This window comes from Choloepus didactylus, chromosome 12 (assembly GCF_015220235.1).
Source record: "Choloepus didactylus isolate mChoDid1 chromosome 12, mChoDid1.pri, whole genome shotgun sequence".
Classification (NCBI taxonomy): domain Eukaryota; kingdom Metazoa; phylum Chordata; class Mammalia; order Pilosa; family Megalonychidae; genus Choloepus; species Choloepus didactylus.
Window position 1 is genome coordinate 39,881,934 of NC_051318.1, and position 20,696 is coordinate 39,902,629.

General features: G+C 39.4%; 1 protein-coding gene across 1 annotated transcript in view; it reads right to left on the reverse strand.

Annotated features, from left to right (window-relative positions):
* Positions 1-1,837: 1,837 nt before the first annotated feature.
* The window catches only part of HS6ST3 (heparan sulfate 6-O-sulfotransferase 3), a 709,424-nt gene continuing 690,565 nt past the window's right edge, over positions 1,838-20,696 (reverse strand). Inside the window, exon 2 of the mRNA XM_037800542.1 lies at positions 1,838-2,846. Coding sequence (XP_037656470.1) covers positions 2,138-2,846 — 709 coding nt within the window. The 3' untranslated portion in view covers positions 1,838-2,137. The remainder of the gene's footprint in view (positions 2,847-20,696) is intronic.

A 20,696-nucleotide genomic window follows, 5' to 3' on the forward strand; every position in this document is an offset into this window, starting at 1 on the left:
ACCACCTAACAAGCAATGTTTACTTAGCCCCTTTTAATTCACCCTTTTATATGGCTCAAAAAAAGTACAATTGTCTCAAATCATCAATCTCTCAAGTCTTTGATGGGTCAGTGATATGGAGGGGGCTGACTCATTCAAGGCAGCAGGGTTACTTGCTGAACCACCCACATGGGTTAGAGACAAACCCTCCTGGGCAATAAGAGCTGGCTTCTTGCCTGATGGGCAGGAAGCCTGTGGCTGCTTGGACACTTCATTCTTCATGGACAACACGATGGAGTAAAAAGAGCTTGTGCTTTGCAGTGCCTAGACCTAGTTCAAAATCCATGAGGGAGTTACTTATTGTCTCTGGGCTTTACTTTTCTTGTCTACAAAATGAGGGCAAATGATATCTACCTTTTTGTATGGAACAGATTTAAGGTACGAAAAGGTCCTCTCACATTTCCTGGCTCAGGGGAAGGTCCCAGTGGTGCCTTCCCTTGCACGATAGATAAAGCAGCCAAGGGCAGGGAGAGAAGTATCTCATCCACTTCTCCAGATCTCTGTTGGATGGAGATGCTGGGCTTCTCTCCATTCAGGCAGGCACTCCATGAATGCCTGTGGTTGATTGACTCTGAACCCCAGAGAGAATATTCTGGAGGCTGAGAGGTGGCTTATGTAAAGCTGGCTTAAACATCAAACACCTTCGATATCCATAAAATAGGCTTTTCAATCTGATTTGGGGGCTTCACTTGTTTGACTTCAGCTCCTTGAAGGGATTGATCAGATCAATCTATTGTGAAACCTTCTACCCATTCTGATCCTTCTACTGAATGCCAGATAAAGGCTTTCTATTCCACTTCCATACTTCTCCCCTAATTATTGAATAAATGTGTTGTAGTTGTGATCAGGAAAAGATGACAATGAGAAGCACATGGCAACGTAGCACATTTTTTTTTGTCCATTTTACGTACTCTAACCTGATTTGCTGGCTATGGCCACAGTCTAGCAACAGATAAAGGTGGTGCAGTGACAGGAAAAAAAGATCGGGCTAGAGACATGCAAGATGCTGGGAGGTAGAGTCTCTAAACTTCTGGGATAATCCTCCCATTAACAGTGTTCCGTGTCTCGTGGCCCAAATCAGAGTTATAATGCATTTAATGAATTTTGAATATATTTTGTACACATGTTAGCCAAGTGCCTATTCTTCAGGCCAAATTCTTCTTAAATGTCTTTTCCTCTATGATAGTGAAATTTCAAACTTGGCAGTGCCATATAAAAGATGACTGTTCTAAAAAGGTAAAACTCTGAAATATTCCTTTAAAAATTAAGGTTTTATAGCCAGTTTGGAAATTTTAGATAGAGAGTTATCCTCCTGCTATTTTCCCCCTTAATTTATCATTCCTTCCTCACATTGAAAAGAAAACATGGTAGAGTGTGATCTCCTTATGCATTAGTAAATAATCAAGTTCACTCCCAAATGTCTCTACCAATGTTCAGTTCTCAGGAGTCACAACCCCCTGTGCCCTTCGTTCCCCAAAAGATGGGGGAGGAAGCATGGTTTAGGGCTTTGGTGCAGGGGGTTGGGAGGACGCTTGTCTCTAGCAATTATCAATACAGTTCATAGAAGAGCACCAATGCCCAAGTGAGTGTTGGCTTAAAATCTCATCTAAGCACTGAAAGGTCTCTCTTTCTCACTCTTTAAGCAAACAAATAGTTCCATTACAGAGACAGTAAACAAAATATCCAAGCAAAACATCCAAGCCAAATGTGGTGCTTTTTCTGTGTCTCTGTAGGTTCCAGTTACTCAAACTATTTCTATGACACTACAAAGGAGATGGCAGGGGCTATTTCTTTTCCCTTTTTTTTTTTTTTTTTTTTTTTTTTGTACTTCTCTCCTTGACCTTCTAAAGCGGTCTGTGTTAGACACATCTTATCCTTCTTAATATCACTGATTGAAAAATGTCAGGAAAGAAAGAAAACCAAGATGGACAATCTCCAGATGGACCAAAAGGAAGACAAAGGGGAAGCAGAAGTCCAAATCAAGCCACACACAGCCAGCTGTCCTCTGAACGGCCCATCTTGCACACTCTCCAAGGCAATGCAACAGGTTAATGCTCCTGCTTGTCCTCCCCTGCCCGAGAGAGGAGAGGGCAGGGGGTCACCATCTCACCACCTGGCTGTTGTAGTCCTCGGTGACAGCCCCCTCTGAGGCCCCATCCTCTTTTGCCCACCGGTGGCCCCGATGCTCCCGCTGCAGCCTCCGCTCCTCTCGCCTCTTTTGGCGGTCCCTCTGGTGCTCTAGCCGCTTGGTGTGATGATAGCGCTGCTGGAAGAGCTCTTTTGCATATTCATAAAGCCGCATGTCCAGGAAGTTTAGCTCCTCAATGCGCCGGCGGGCGCCCTCGTTGATCTCCACGTTGGAAGCCCGCGTGATGTTGAATTGCGTGAAGGGGGAGATGAATTTGAGGTTGAATGTCCTCTCAAAAAGAAACTGTGTCTTCCTCTGGAATTCGGTGAGTCCGAAGAACGCCATGTTCTTCAGGTTGTTTTTCGCGCTCTGCAACAGGATTGCATTTCTCTCACTCTCGTTCATGGAAGTCAAGTTGTAGCAGCCCACCAGGCTGAGGTCAGCCAGCATGCGCACTTGGCGGTTGTTTGCCAGGTTGTAGCTGCAGTCCATAAACTCGCGCAAGCTGACCCCAGACCAATCGTCCCCGGGGTAACAGGTAGGCAGCTCATCGGGCGTGGGGCTTCTCCCATCACACATGTGGAGAGAGGTTTTCCACGTCGCCCCTCTCTGGACGTGTTTCCACTCACTCAGGTAACGCGACACCGGATCCCGCAACATTGTGATGTAATAGAAATTTCTGGAAGAAATTAGAGAAAGTGTGTCAGTGTTTGACAACACTGGGATTCTGAACCTCTGTAATTTTATATACGCCTTTAGTCAGTGGGCTCTTCTGCCAGATGTTCACAAGAGTTTGTTTGCCTGGATAAGTGCCCGTCAGATGTATGTGCGTATGTTTCCATAAAGACGCGTGAACCATACTAAGTTGGTTTGTTGGGCTTCTCCTCCCTGCTCCAGGCTGAGGTGAGGTGAGGTGGGGGAATAGCCTATTCATTCAGTCTGCAATGATTCAGTGATGAATTACTACTGGCATTAACAATGCTTTACATTTAGAGAACACACCATGATTTCTAAAAGTTAGTACCCATCCGATATTTTATTTGATCCTTCAAGCAAATCTTTGTAGTAGACTGGTAGCTATTTGATAGCGAAAAATGCAAGGAAGTGAAGCAATTGATCCAAGGTCACAGGGCAAAGAAGACAATGTGGGACCCCAATTATCCTTAATCCTATTCCTTCTGCTTTACACTGCTATTCTAGATTATGAGGTTGGTTAAGTAGACAAGGTAGATGGAGTTGGGGGAGGGTGGTTGGGGTGTAGAGATTAATATTTACTGGGTAGCTATGTGCTAGGAACTATGGTAGCTGCTTTATGGATGCTAGTGTTGATGATAATTAACTCAACTTTGTAAAATGGGTTTTATTATTACTTTTAAAAAAGAAAAAGCTAAGGACACAGAGGCTCAGAAAAGTGAACAACATAGCCCAAGATTCCAGAGCAAGATAACACTTGAACCACATTCTATTCTGGGTCTATTGGATTTCAAAGCTCCTATGTTTTCCTGCATATCATATTGGTTTTTGAATAACAAAAATATAACAAGTATTTATTGAGTACCTATTGATTGCCAGGTGCTATGTTTACTAGAATCACATCTCTTATCTAATGATGCCTAAAGGAACATTGAGAAGAAATACTTCTTATAAATGGTTGAATTTGGAATGACCAGGTAAAGATCAGGGTACATCTGGTTGAAAATGGCAAGAGAAATGTAAAACGACAGGAAGAGAATTGGACAAGTTGACAAACAGAAGACACAGTAGGCCTTAGAAGAAAGCAAATATAGATTCAAAGTAAGGAAAACACTTCTCATAATTTGAGCAGCCTTCCAGTGGAGTGGCCTGCCTGTCCTGGCCTCAAGCAACAAGCCCCAACACCAGGAGTGCTCCAGCAGAGCCTGGAGGTCCATTTGTCACAGAAGCTATAGAAAGCATCTCACTGAGGATCAGTTGGCTATGTGACCTCCAAGCTCTGTTCCAATTCCAAGACCCCACTTTGGCCTTTTGTGCTTCTGCAGAAGCCAGTTTGATCCCCCTTCAATCCCAGTTCATTCCTTGCCTCATGGAGGGGGGCTATCTCCCAAAATGAAGTCTGTTCTATTAACTGAGAGGCCCCCCTGGGCAGACAAAGTGATCCTGAGAAGTTCTGAAAAGAGCACCATGTCGCCTTCACATCTGTATAAAGGACTTGGTGTTGTGAGAATCCTGGACCCAGGCCTGATGCTGGGTCAGGCTAGGTACCGCTGCCAGGAGAGCCTCAACATGACCAACAGTTACAATTACTCAGCATGCCTGTGCCCTCGGTCTGGCATCTGGAGGGCAGGGATGAAACCAGGTCATTTTTGCTGGATACGTCTCAGTGCCTGCTCTTCAAAGAAACTTCACACTAAAATAAACACACAACACACCCACACACACACACACACATATGGATAAATAGATTACAGAGAGGTAATGGATAGATTAGATAGATGCTACATCACTAGATGCTACATCAATAGATAATAGATGGAGATAGAGACGATAGATAAATGATTAGACGGATGATAGATAGTTGATAGATATAATAGAGAATCTGTTGAGGAACTAATATTGGTTATCACTGCATCACATCATATTTTGTCAAATATCTGAGTTAGTAAGGGGAGCAATCATAGACATCACTTACCTCAATCATTCCTTTATGTTTTTAGGGCATATATTTGCCCTAACAGTTAAATAGTTGCCTTCTGACTCATATTTAAATCAAAGGGCATATTAAACCTGCACGAGAAACTAATCACGAACTGGAGGAGGTGGAAAGTCACTCTGCTCACCTTTATTCTAAAAACACACACCCATTCCTTTTCATTTCTTGTTAAAGATTGAGGTATTCACATCAGGATATGTTCTATGTTGAAAATAGGGGCTTTGCCACTACACTCTGAATATCAGGATTGGTGAGGAACTTTTATCATTTGCTTTAAAAGGAATGAAGAGAGAAAAGCGAAAAGAAACCTTTGTATATGTGCATGTGTGAACTAATTGTCAATGGAGATGATGAGAACCTCAAGAGAGAAATTAAATCAATAGAAAACACAATCCTAATTCCCAAGGAAGGAAACCTGTCCTATAGAGGTGCTTAATAAACATATGAAGAAAGAATAAATTGATAAAGCCTTACACTAAATTTAATGGAGATATGTCACATATTCAAGCATAACAGATTTATGCCCATACTATTTAAGAAAAATAGTTTTTTCAAAGTTTAGGGGCAGAGGTTTTCTAATTTTGTTTTAAATTCCAATGATAAAATTTTTGTTTGGATACAAACTCCCTGAAACTCTTGGATGCCAGATGCCTTCACTTTGGATGAGAGCCCAATGAAGATGCAGCCTTACTCTATCTCAGGCACGGTGCTAAGGATATAGTTTATTTCAACAAGTCTATGAGGTGAGTGTGCCTTACTATTTTTTCACTTAGAATTGAATAAACTGAGGTCACACTGGTAGTAATTACTTCAAAAAATACTTTTAGTCACTATATTATGAAGAGAGAAACCTGTGATTTCATGGAAAAAAAATTCAACGTGGTAATGTGGTTCTATTTAGCCAAGCTAAACTGGATTAAAAAAAAAATACATACTTGGTAAAAGCAATGAAATGAATATGGAATTTAAGGGTTGATGCTTTTTAAGTTGCTTTTTAAAAGGAATTGATGAACTATAATATCCAAAACTATATATCTTCTATATTCTGCTATTTTAAATGTCAATTCTCACCACTAAGTAAGGCAGACATTTTTGAAATGTGCTAAAGAAACCTCAAAAATCATGAGTTGCACATACTTCTCTTTAAATCAGCAGGAGGAATTTACTGAAACTGCCAAGAACGGGTCAACCTGAGCCCTAGCCTTTGCCAATCACCATTGTACATTACACTGTTGTCTTCCACTGTGACGGAATGACAATTCCATCAGTGGAAGAAAGTTTCCCAAAGGTCAGTAGGGAAAGTGGAAAACTACTGATGCAGGTTCTGGGCTTCATGAGGAAATGCTGACAGTGAAGTTTTGCTCACAGAGGATATTATTGTTGTTGAATATTATATGACATGCCATTATTAATTCTACTTTGGTCCTAGGTTGAGACTTGTTCACATTTCAATTCTACCAGCAGAAACTGATTTTAATTTCACAAAACAATTGCATAATTATTATATAAATACCATAGTAATGATGATGATGCAATCCAGCGTGTTTCAGGATGTTAGACACATTGGGTCAGAAGAGTTTAAATCCGAAAGATATTTGCAAGGGGTCAAAAAGGACCACAAACGGGAAATTTTTAATTTCCCTATAAATTCGACCAAACAGAAAACATACAAAAGTATTTAAACACAACAAAAAAATCTGATGACAATGAATTGACAAGTCTCAACTTCATTTAGACAATTTTCAGATCTTAAAAATAATGATAAGCTGGAGGGCTTTGCAGTCACAAAACTGCCAGATACAAAGTCAGTGACAACTTTTCAAGTGGAAGCTCCTAGAATGTGGAGCTCCTTTGCCGCACTTGGCAAAATTGGCCATGGAGTTTCTGGTGCCTTCATTCTACTGGAAATCCACGTAATGTCAAAGCTGATTGAAACTGGCTTTGGCTTAAAATGCTCTTGGTTTCAAATTTAACTTTATGCAGTTTATCGTTGCATTTAACAATGACTAGCCAAACAAGATGATATTTATATGCATAAAGTAAGTCCCAAATGACTACAGGTTTTACCAGCCAAATAGGTAAGGGGCCAAACCATAACCGAAACTAATTGTGATGTCAAGAAAAAGAAATGTACCAGTGGAAGATTTATATTAATAAGTACAAAGTTGTCCTGTGTCATGGCTCTGCCACTGACTATCTAATAGCATTTGAGAAATGCTTATGTCAGCCAAAGTCTCCTGTGCTTTTTGTTGGTCTGTTTCAATCCTGCAGAGGAGTCAAAACAGCAAGTCAGAAAAATAGTGAAAATAAACCAATAGGCTTGAAGAACACCCAACTATGGAAGGAAAAAATAATCTAATTAATTAAATATTTTCTTCTCATGTATCTTTGCTTCTTTACTTTCAGACAGAAAAGCTGCAAAAAGTCATTGATGAAATTATGTCTCTCTCCAGGCCACACACCCAACAAGCTTTGCTGCAGTTTCACAAACCTCTTCCCAATGCCAGTGCAACAGAAACTCATTTTCTTCTTCTGCTTCATTATTTTTATTACCAATTCAGTCTGTAATGAAAGCCCTTAAAGGGTTTGGTACTACTGAAATCTGGAACATTCTTTCTTAGGATTGTTCAACTGAAGGGACAGAAAAATTATTTTTAGAAGGGTAAAACAAAGAATAGAGGGGAAGGAAAACAAGGGCTGTCGTGGCCACCAATTGGAAGGCTTTCACTGACTCTTGTTCCTTGGAAGATGCACAGACTATCACCTGTTCATATATTTGTCCTTACAGTTAACCTCAACTCTCCCCAGTTTTTGGCAAAATAAATAGGTAAGCTATTCTTTCCTCCCTTCAATCTATCCATTCGTTTGTTAATTCTCCAAACATTCATTGAGCTCCTTCTATTTGCCAAGCACTGGGGAAAAGCCATAAAGACTCAGACATTAATAAGACATTGTCCTCAAGGAGATTTCAGGGAACTAACAGTTTTGGTAAAATGAGAGAAATGCCAGCTACTGAGTTAAAGGAATATTCTACCAATCTCCCTGGATCAGAACAATCCCTAAGACAAATAAGCTTGTTTGCCTTGGTGACAGCATCCTGTCAGCAGTCCTCCGTTTGCCATCCACTTCACTGAGATCTTGTGTGAATTCATTTAAGAATGTCTGTACGGCAGATGCAGCTCTTTAGAAATGTAGTTCTTGTGGCCACAGAGTGATGGCAAATACCTTTCTTTACACCAGATGATTAGGGAACAGGAGGCCTTAGTTAGTTCACTAATAATTTTAGGAAATAATGTCTTAAGCACATGTTTCCATGGCTGGTTTAGAACCACTTTAGTATCTTGCTCTGCTGCAATTCATATTTAAAATACTCTAAATACAGCGCAAGGGCATTCCTGCCCCCTTACTTTGATTATCTTTACCTTTTCCTTTGCTCATTGATATCCTGCCATCTTGCCTGGCCCAGCTCAAGGCTCGCATCCATCTTCCCTGACTTCCCCAGCCTATAGGTTCACTACATTACTTAAGGCATCTGTTACTTATGTGTGATTGTCCCAGTCACATCTACCTTTTAAATATCCTTTTTGGTAATGGTATCTTAGCCTTTATGTCTCTAACACAAAGTCCTGCTCATAGTAGATGTTCAATAAAAGATTGCCATGTAAAAGAAAAAGCTTTAAAAGTATCATTAAATCAGATAAGTATATTTTAACAACTAAGGTCAGAATTGCCTTTGATAAATATGTGTTCCTTTTCTTCCCCCCAAGATAATCTGAAATTATTTTTCGATGTCTAAAATCTGTGCAAAATGTGAATATGCAGAGAGAGTCAATACAACTGAGAGGTAAAAAGTAGGATATTTCATGCAACAGGTAATTAGTAGCAATTACAGTTATTTTTTAAACGCTAAACTTACTGGTTTTCTTACCTACTGCTTCAAGAACCTATGTTTCACTAAGGTATTTATTATATAATTGTTCCCATCTTTAACTAGCAAATCATCTAATTAACACATGCTTGTTGAGGGTTTGCTTTGTGTAAAGAACTGCTCTTATGGAGGACATAAAAATGATTCAAATGCCCTCAATGAGGGGACAGGGTGGTAGGGTAGAAAAAGGCATTACCAAATTATGGAGGTAAGGAGTAGACAAAGAACATTTAAGGAACAGAGAGACTAGACTGGACCAACAAGTTGATTTTGCATATCTCACTAGATGTTTGTTTAATAAATGAATGATTGGAAGAGGTGCTTATGTAAGAGCAGGATGTTGGGGCCAAATTGTTATGGATTCTGAATGCAACTGTGAATTGCTCAAATAGGAAAAGTGTTGATTTAGGAAGATTCATTTAGCAACAATTAAATATGAACTTAAATATGTAGAGACCAGAAAATATGGACTTAAATATGTAAAAACCAGCCATGGTAAAAGACCAGCATTGAACAATGCAGACTGTGGAGGTTAATAAGAATCAGGTAGAGATTCAAGAGACATTATATACTCTTTCTATCATTATTCCATCCCTGGTCCTATTGTCAGCTTTCTCTGTACTACTTTTTCCTCCTTGATGGGTATTGAAATGATATTAATGATCTTGAATCTTCAAAACATTGTAAACAAGTTGACCACAAATAGAATGTAAACAAATTAAGAAATTCCTGTTTTTGGAACCCGTGATGACCAGACCAAGAATATGATATGGACTGGCATGACACCTGCCAGAGGGGCACTCTGAGGCATAAATACCCAGTGCAGATACCACTTCAGCGAGCATCAGGTAGAGGCAGACTGACACCTAGTCGTGCTGATTCCTGGCTCCAATGCCCGTGCTGGGCTGCGAGGCTTGCTGTCGTCCCCGCCGCTGCACTGTAACCAGCACCTCCGCTCGAGGGCTGCAGATACTCCACTGATGCCACCTGCGACCAGACTCCTCTACCTCTCATCATTAAAGGTGCCTGCCTGCCTGTGTCAGCCCTTGGGTAGTGGACTTTAGAGACTCTTCCTTTAAATGTGTCATGTGTCCTCGACCTGGTTATTGTGCATTGGTTGTGTTGGCAGTTTCAGATTAAGCAAGCAAATAAATTGCATTGGACATTCAAACTATTGTTGCATCCAAATCTCCTTTCAAGTGCTAAATTTACTTTCAATTTGATCTGCTTTCAGTTTCTTACGACAATTACATTTCTACAACACTTCTCCATATTTCCTTCTTCCCTCCTATCTAATCTTTCCATTTCAATACTGCACTAGAAAAGATACTAGCTCTGGTACTGTCCTAATCAAAATGGTTGAATGATGAATACAAGTCACTGGAATGACTTTGGTTGTGATGATTAAAAAAGTATTTTATGAGGCTATGACTTGCTTATCAAATAAGAACCATCCGAAAGGACTTAATGATAGGTTCACAGGGTAGGTTTAAAATATCCACCTTCCACCACCAGCTTAAGCCTCATAAAACCAAGCAACAAAATATCTCCATATGAGGCCAGTTCATTCATAGACACTGGGATGGGTACAAACTCCTCTGTCTAGCCTTCTACGAGGCTCTCAGCGAAAGGGATTTCTCCCAGCTGAAAACTGCACTTTAATGCTTTACCTTCATTTCAGTGATCAGTGAACAAGTCTCATCACTTGAACAGGACTTAGACAACCTGAAAGAGAGAATCTGGCCTTCGCTCATCTTTCATCTCCTATAGTATATAACACATGACCATATACATACTGGATGTTCGGTCATTCAGTGTTTGTGAGATGAATAAATATGTGAATTTTATCAGCTTTTGTCTCAGGCCTTCTGATGGTGATACCCCCGGGAAACTGAACTTTTTGGTGCCTTCACCAACAAGGGTGGCCTTGACTAATGGTTTCCCTTAGCCTAGACCTTGTGAACTGTATGGGAAATAATGAATTTCTTTTACTTTGCTCACTGTGTGGACTTTGCAATGGGTTTTCCCTACATAACATAGTTTACCAAAGTTCAGGGAGAGTGTCACAGAGAACATTGTAAGCAATTATGAAGCAGACCTGGGTGGCATCTGAAGGAGATTTTTTGTTCTTACCACGGAGTGGACACAGGCAACCAGGACATCTTAAATGTGCATTTTAAAAAAGTGATCCTCAGCCCCACTCTGTATTGCTGCACTGTGTGCTGGAGTCAGTTTCCAAACGCTCAGAGTGGAGTTAATTTCTTGACTCTTGTTAGCACTGCACACTCATATGGCTTGCCAATTCTTCATTATTTCAATAGAGTATTATCTGCACTCTACTGTATCTGATAGAGGGAATTGCAGTAGTTAGAGCTTAACAATCAGACTGCCCTTTGACACAGTGATGAAAAGGCCTTTTATTCAAGCCTTGCAAACAAATTAAGAGATTAAAGAATGATTTTCTAAGCACATGGGAAATTGGGAATTTTAAATATCATAATAAAGAACTTTACGGTGCTGACAATAGTGCGTGTCAGAGCATTTGGTTCCAAGATGTCCAGCATTATGATGAGAAAATAGAGATGCGCACATGTTGTTATCTCACCTCACGCAGGAGCCACATGGCCCACTTGGGTTTCCATTATCTCCCCACTCACAGTGACTTACAAAGCAGTCAGACTCCTTCGGCTAGGGCATTTTTATTTTACTTGGTTCTTTCAATTGGCAAGACAGAGGTGAGAGGACCCTCCGGAGGAGAGAACCTCATCCTTTTCTTTACTAGTGCATTTGCTAACTTAAAGGGATAATAGCTTGGATTTAGCTGGCCTTGCTTTTTTTTTCTTTTTAATCATTGATTGTTTTTATCACTCAGTTTAGAAATGCAATACATTTTCATTATAGAAAATGTGAGAAATGTAGGAGAGTAAAAAAGAAAAATTACCTATAATCACCTCACTCTGATTAAGTCAGGTACCTATAGATATACAGATGTATATATAGTTGTGTATATTTTTACATATGTATTTTACAAATTTGAGATTATAGTGTACATTATATTTTAAACATTTTTCCTTTTTATTTAATATTCTTCCATAAGAGTACAATGGTCTTCCATGAGAGCATAAGGTTCCAATTATGGATGTACCTTAATTGGTGTGACCAATTTCCTAGTTTTGGACAATTTGGCAGACTCTGTCTTTTAGCTATTATTAACAATAATCTGAGGAACATCCTGGGTCATAAATATTTGTGCAGAAGATAAATTCCCAGGAGTGAAATTTCTGGGTCAAGAGAATTTTTGTTATTTTTCGTATTTTTTCTATGTACTGTCAACACACCTAAATATAGATTAAGTCAGCATTTACCGCCACAGTCAGTGGAGGAGAGGACAGCAGCCTTCCACTAGGCCTTGATGCCGGAGAGCTGAGGGCTAAGCAGAGGGCTGGGAGCCAGGCTCCGGCCCTGCTCGCCCCTGTCTGGACTGCCAAGGTGCACTGGCAGAGCATGGGCTTGAGGTGGACACTGCAGGGCAGCCAGGCTGGGAGTTGAGATACGGTGGTGAGGAAATATTCCAAAAGGATCTGTTTTTTGCATTTAATGAGCAGCTGGAATATCCAATTAGAAACTTAACATTTGTGAAATCAAATCCTGCTCATCAGGGCTGCAGCTTTTATGAAAGCTGACATCTGGATCAGAAAACACAAGTCCCTCACCTGATTACATTCTGTGCCAGTCCTCAAAGAAACTCCTCTTGAGATGCAGTCTTCCTGCAGTGCTTAGGTGTCAGCTAACTTTAATTATGGCAAGCCATTTAGGATGTTAAACAAACCAACAAGAGGATGAAATAAAGGCTTTCAAATAAAATTGGCCATTTCTCAGTGATGACCATTCAGGTCCTTACTTCCTTAGAGGAAGGGGTGTGTTTATCAATGATAACATTTAAAATCCTGTCATGTCACTGCTTTATATTGACGTGGAACCTATGAGCCTCAGACTCACTAAAATGCCATGATTTTCGGGCGGTTGTCGTATTTGCTTTCACTTTCCCCCAAGTGGCTGCTGCAAGAATAAATTTCAGGGAATGCATGTACCAGGGGCTTGTTTTTTGCTATCTTGCTGAGTACAGTTCCTCTCAGTACTGTTTCAAATGTGCCAGGGAGGGTCCGGCTCTCATGCATTATTCAGGGACTTCAGTGATTATTTGGTTCAGAGGTGCCCTGCTTTGCACTGCATCGCTGGGATTTGGGCATGAGGACATCTCAAGGTGCTCTGCAAAGCTGTGGTTGATGCATGTGGGTATCTACCAGAAGCCTGGAGCCGCGCCAGAGTGAGATAAGGCCCAATTCAGTCTGACTTGCAGCTCTAATCCCAGCCGGGCAAACCAGAACACCAGATAGTACACTAAGATTGCGTTATCAGCCATTCATGTTCAGCCATGCTCTCTTCTTAGCTAATTTCTCAGGTGCTGCTTTTTGCGAATGGGGGAATTACACACAGTAGAAGTGATGCAGTGTCTCTGCTGTGATTGTTTAGAACCAGCCAATTTGGAAAGGAAAATAAATAAAGCAGGATATTTAAGAGCGAGGCAAGTGTTCCAATATTTAGGTCTGTATCTGGCAGCTTCGATTCAGATTCTCCAGAAACATCAGAAGAATTTTTCTTTTTAATTCATCCCTGTTCAGATTTTGCTTTGTTTTTACATAAATGGTTAATCTGTTTTAGGATTTTTTAATATTCTGCTATCAGTACTGGGCAAACATTTCAGTATATAAAACAAAACACCTGAGAGATTCCTATCTGCTTCCACCCCTTGCCACTTCTTAAAGAAAGAGAGCTTTGGAGGTCATCTTATAGGCAAAGATTAAGGGACAAGCTAACTTAAAATGTAGAAGGTTCCATGTGAAATGAAAATTGATATTAATAACAGTAATAATAACGGCTAACATTTGAGTACTTACTACGTCCAAGTGCTGTACTTGTATTAACCAATTTAGTCATCAAAACAACCTTTTGAGTTACCCAGGCTTTTAGGTGATGTCTGTAATTTCATAAAGTGTTGTTAGTTTTGGCAGTTGCTTCCAGCGTCTTTTGAAGAGTCAAGCTGTCTTAGAGATGCAGTTTGTGACTTTAGGGTGCAGTGGCCTGGAATTTGTTGAATTCAGTGCTCCCAAATGAGCTCCACAAGGTGAGGGACTTGTGTTTACCTGTGGATAGTTAGTGGGAGATGAGGAAGGCAGCAATGGCAGGGCTGCAGGTGGACAGAGAAAGAGGTTCAGAGGGCTCCTGGCTAGTCTCAGCCATGGGAATGGATGAGTCCAGAGGGTCATCTAGATATTTATAGCATAAATGAAGTCATAGAAACAATTTTCTTGAGCTCAACACACCCGCAAAACTGCATAACAAATTTCAGTTTGAGGGAAGGATATTAGAGACAAGGGAGAACTATTGCAATTGAATTAGTTTTTAACACTCCCAAGGAATCTAAATACCAAAAACTATAGTAATCTCAGGACAATAAAGGATGGTTAGAAATAGCTATGCAAGATAATTCAGATAAAGCCAAAGTGCATGCAATGCTATAATTCTCCTTCTGGCTTTAAAGTAGGTCTTTTTCTTGCACACAATGCTGCAAAGACTCAGAACTAAGTGTTCGAAGGAAGTAGCTGGATCCTGAAGTTGGCTGTTCCACAGGCTTTTTTTCCAGATGAGGAGATTCAAGAAACATATGAGTCAAACTCTATTCCTCTGGATAGAGCAGGAGTGCATAATTTTTACATTTCAGAAACTTTACTTAAGGGATGGTAGAAAGAAGATAGCTTTGAAGTCAGCAAGACCTGGGTTCCAATTTAAGTCCCACCTCACTTTCTGTGTGACCTGGTTAGTTTATGGGACCTCTGGGAACCTTTACTTTCCTCATCTAAATAGTTGGGGTACGACTGCTTACTTGAAAGGGTTGTGGGGATTATTGAATAAAATAATGAATATAAGTGACCCAGCAGTACCTGACACATAGCAGATCCTCACCAAATGTGCACACTCCTCACTTCAACATTTTCTCTTTTTCTATGAATATCAGAGCCTTATAAACTACAAAAATATAGTGAAATTTTAATTAAGCAAGATGCATCAATATAAAAACAGACAAACCTGTAGAGCCTTTTTTTGTTTGTATAACATGCTAAAGTTTTCCACTTTCTCATCTATTATTCCATTTTTATCCTTACTACAAGACTGTGTCATAGCCCACAAAGGACTTATTCTTATCCCAGTTTTACAGAAGAGGAAACTGATGCTCAGAGATATGAAAGGACTTTCCCAAGGTCAAGCAACTAAGGAGTGGTGGCGCTGGGACTTCTGTTTTTCTTCTTTAGCCCCCAAACACATTTAGTTTATTAGTAGATTCCAAAATATTTGTTGATTATGTATTTCATGCCAAATAGTTTCCTGACCTCAGTGAGCTGACGGTGTAATCACCCTTTGATTACCCCCATGCTATCTTGTTTTGCTCTACCATAGTTAGGAGTTGGAAAGAAAACATGAAATGAACACGTTGTTCTATAGTTTGGAAGTTTCATGGATTTGTGTAACAGCTCTTATTTTCTCTTTGTAATCCTCTGCAAAAGAGGAGCCAGGAGAACTAGCCAGAAATGCCAGGATATGGATATACCTTCAAGTAATATTTAAGGTTGTGGAAAAATCATTTTGAAATAATAAATTCTCATTCTTAAGTAGGCAGTGTTTTGTACTTCAATCTGGAGGCACAGAATGTCTTGCTGACTCTACTTTTATGATGCTAATCATCAGTTATGATCATTGTCTAGATCTATTTATTTCATTACGGGATTGCAAAATGATGATGTTCTGATTCTATCATTTCTTCTTCATTTTTTAGCTGCAATGTTTCTATAAAGAGAAACTTTCCCTTAACAACTATTTGTCGGTTTGAAGTATAGTTCATATAGGAAAGGCAGATAAATCTTTGATTCTTTCATTTTATTTCCTGGTTTTTAAAATAATGGGTTGCTTTCCTAGAAACCTCTAAATGGTTTTGTTTGTGTGTTTGTTTTTGTATCATTATGAACTCATGAATCTAAATATACGTAATGAGTTTCAATATTATCCTTTTTGATGCAGTTATTATCCTTACTGATACTCAGGTTATCCAATTTTTGGCCAGTGGGCGCTTATTCAAGATGGCTTCCAAGTTCTTTCCATACTGCCCTTGTAGACTTTTATGCATATTCTTAAATGACCTTGTCCATTACAAGAGCTCTATATTAAGCAAGATCAAGAAGGATGGGGTTAGAGCTTGAAATTTTTACAATTCCTAAATAATGAAGTGATTGCTGCTTGGTATCTCATCTTGGGCAGCATTACCTGTGCACCACAGCCTCCATTCTCACTCCCCATCTAGCTTTGTAACTGCTGTTGGTGCTAATTACACCTGTGCATTGAAGAGGAAAACACAAGACACCATCTTTATCTTTCATATATTCTATCTAGGCACAAACATCAGGGGTTTTCTCTTTCATTTTACCATCTCTTTTTCTTTTTTAGCTCCCATGCACAACATGTTTCTCTGTGCTAGGAACCACAGTCAGGGTTAGTGATTCATTTGTGATTAGATGCCAGTGTCACTCCACAAACTGATATAGAGGAAACCAAATTATGCTGGAAGTAACACAGAGCCCTAATCAGGCGCTCTCTAAAATCTACTTATTTGTGATAATAGCATGCTAAAGTTCCTCCCAGAAGCCCAGCTTACCAAATGGACACTCAGTGGGATCTTTCAGCTGCAATGGGCTCCAAAGCATTGCTGTAATTCTGCTTAATTAATAAGGCAATGACAGAAATTTAGAAAAATATATGCATGCTAATTTAAATCCTCCAGAAGAAAATCAATTTGTTCTGTCTAAACTTTGCCTCGGGTTCTCTCTTCATCAATTCAAGTGCTGAGCACAGTGACCTTAAGTTGCAAATACTTTTCTTCAGGCATGATTAAAGCATAAGAGAGGTAATAGCTTTCAACATGCATTTCTTAGGTATTTTTAAACACTCAAATTGGGGATGCTTATTTTCCCGGTTTCCTTTGCTATATGTAAATCTGAAAATACTCCTTAAGATGTTCAAAATAAGTGTAGCTAGAGGCTGCTAAAGGAGGTTTTTCCATTTGTGCAATCAATATATGGATTAAAAATAAGGGGGGCATCCCTGAAGAAGTAGAATAACTCAACTGCAATTCCTTTGTTTTGTGAACTTCCCCAAGCATTCTCCCTTTGCATTTATTATTTTTCTTGGTGATAAAATCTGAATTTTAATAATCAGAGAAAAGTAATCTTTCTTCTTAAAACTGATGCCAGTTACCATCTCTGCTTCCTCCTTTGGAATACTGTGAGTTATGCTGATGCTATCCTAAATGAAAAACACAATTCAAAGCTATGAAGTAAACAAAGAAATAGAATCAAAATTATAAAAGAAAGGGAGTAAAAATAAGTGGTTTTCATCAGTTTTCAGCACGGGTATATTATAGCCACAAGGGGGCCCTCAAAACTTTCCAAACGCTAGATAAGTGCTGAGAGCTCCTTTTTTGGTAATTAATTTCCACAAATCAATATTGCCTATTAATGTACATTGCAGAGACAAGTTATAGACTTCTGACACTTTACATGCAAGTAAAAGAGAGAATTTCATATAAAAAATCAAGGGACCCAGAGTGATTGTAAGTCAAAGCCAAAATGAGTTGCACCTGTGATTTCCTGTGTCTGCTCTAGCATAAAAAATCCCAACACTGCAGATTTCATCAAAGGTTAAAACTGAATTTGAAGCACTGTGAATATAATGGAATACATTGACCTCTGATGGATTTTAAAGGCTATCTGCATCCTTCTGCTACATCATGCACCCCCAAAACAGCCATGGAGGCTGAGAGATGAGTTAAAATGCATTGACCCTTTCCTGGGGCAGTGGGTAGTTGCCAGAACCATTACTTCTGGAGGTATTCAGCTCATGCTGAGAGCTTGATGGTGTTGATAGTGTTTACAGTCTGAACCAAAAAATACACTTGAACTCAAGAAGGTTTTAATTTTCTGTTCAAACCAGAAGAAAGGGACAGAATTTAGTACCACCTTACATGCACTATATGCACGACACACAAATGGGAGGTTTTGGCAAATAAGGACAGACTGGTCACAGACTTTCTCCAAAGCTCCAGCAGAAGAGAGAAAACCTCCTATCACCCCTACTACACAGAAAATGTAAGGACATGGCAGAAATGTTCCCAAAACATATCGGATTGATTAAAACAACATCAAAATCACCTTTGTGCAAACTCAGAAATCTCTTCTGAGCTTTGATATGAATCTAAGTTTCTTTTTAGATGACTGCCTTTTATAAAATCTAATGGTGAGACAGTCTCAAAGAAAGATAAGCATGGAAAATAGTTCTGCTACCACAGGGCAGGAATATTCCCGTGACATTTGGGAAAGCAGTCCTTCTTTTGGATGGCTTGTTCTCCTAGAATGCAGCATAGTGTGAAGGGATGAAGGAAGAGACCCCCACTTCTGTGGCTCAGTTGTCCCAAGTGATCAATTTCTCGACACACCATGCTCTCACATTCATTCCTTGAGATTAGGAATTATCATCGTAGAGCAAGTAATTAGTTCATGGAGGCCAATGTTCTGCCTCTGGCTTGGGCACCCAAGAGATGTGTTACAAAAAAGCAAAGTTGTCGGTCATAAATCTTGAAATTGCTTGGCATATGCCCCCAACATACATTGAACTAAACCTTGCTGTAAATGGCATAGATTTTCAGCTAATACTTCTTAGAGTTAGTGGTTCCCTGAGGTTAATTCTGTTTCAAAAGCCTAGTCCTTCTTCATTTGCCTTAAACATTTCTGTTTAGAATTTCAAAAGGCACCTCCTAGGATTCGAGGAACGTACTTATCTCCCCCCCCCCCCCCAATTCTGGCCCGGACTTCCATTTAAATCCTTCCTCTTAACAAACTTTGCAAGTTACATTTTTGTTTTTCCATATCTATCCCAGATTACATTTTCCCATTCACGCACCATTGGAATGCTGTCCTCTTGTGGGGCATCTCTTGTTAGAGCATTCCAGCCTTAATGTGGGGATTTAAGCCTAGGCAAGCAGTCTCAGGTCAGCCATGACTCAGAGCCCTGCCCTTCCACAAGGGCAATTAGGACTGAGGCAGACTCTGAAGGAGACATGCGAATAATGAACAGGTAGAAATATCCAGCTCCCCATCAGGTCACAGGACATTTTGTGTTTGGAGACAGCACATCTGTCAAGTTTAAGGATATTTTGATCTGCTTAAAATAACTCAGGATTATAAAGGGAAGAATTTCCCACCTCTACAGAAGGCAAAGGTTGGTGTTTTAAAGAAAATAAAGTAAAACTTCCTCCACCCTCTCTCTATCATAGAGCAGTAGGCTACAATAACATTTGACCAAGCTAAACCCAGAGAACTGCTCTCTAAAGAAATTAAATGCTTAAATGATCTACCCTGGTAAGGTAGGGTGGTGCAGGCTTTTGAGGATTAATATTTCTTAGTTTAGAACTGACTAGCTCAACAGCTGGTCCTCTTTACTAATCATCACAAAACCCACCATCAGCCCTCCTACTGAGGGGAGATCTTTGTGGGGAGAAAGAGATGAACATGGTGGCAGAGGGAACCCACACTAGCTACCCGTGTTAATTAACCTAATCTTTATCTGTAAATATGCATGGATAATCATGGATTACTAATATTTGAGAAAAAAATGAATAAACAGAATAACTGCCTGGAACAAATAGGTCTTTTAAAAAACAGCAGAGAGTTTTACAATATTATTATGACTACTCTTAAAGAGATTTGGGAAGTTATTGCAACTATTAAACAAGAATATGTTAGTAGGAAAAAAAAAACAATAGGATCACCTAGAAATTAATTTATGTACATAGAAATGATTTGTCTGAAAAAAATCAATAGATGGATAAATGATAGGGATCAGGAAACCTGCCAGATATGGGATAGGGAGAGAAGTCCTTGACAATAAGAGAAAAGAAATTAAGGACAAAGAGGTGGATTCTATAGGATCAACACCCATCCAGAAGGATTTCACAGAGAGAAAAAGAGAAATGAGAAACCAAAGGAGAAGAAATGAAGTAAAAAATAGAATACTATTTCCTTAGCCTGAAAAAACTCAAGGTTTCAAATTGAAATGGCCCATGGAATTCAAAGAATGTGAATGAAATTTTGGAACCCAAAGATAAAGAGAAGTTTCAAAAAGCTTCCAAAGGGGAGAAACCTAAAAGGAGATTGGGAACATGGGCTGAAAATCAAACTGACAAAAATCTTCTCATCTGAATTCTGAATGTTAAAATACAATGGATCAGTGACTTCAGATTTCTGAGGGAAAATGATTTTAAATATTGACTTCTATACCTAGCTAAATTATCAATCATGTACGAAGGTAAACATTATATAGATAGATAGATAGGCAGGGACTCAGAAAATTTACCTCCTCTATACTCTCTGTGGAAAAAAGAAATTTGTATTCAGGAAAACATCCCAACATAAGTAAAAAGGAATCTATGAAAAAGAGGTGGGATTATCCACCGTGGGAGTAATACAACAAGGGAAAGATCTACAAAGATGACAACTCAGATATCTCTAAGAATATATTTGAGAAGAAAGTGATTTCCTTTCAGCAAATACCAGGATTCAGGAGCTTGACTATTTTAGATAATAATGGTGAAGAAGGTGTAGAATTCCTCTCTCGGCAAGATAAAAGACAATTAGCAACTGCAAAGAAATAAAAAAGCTGAAAGAGAAAGTGATACCTAGATATGAAGCAAACTAAAATGGTGATGTTATTTCAAGGACTAGATGGAGCATAAGAAAGGGGAACCTATT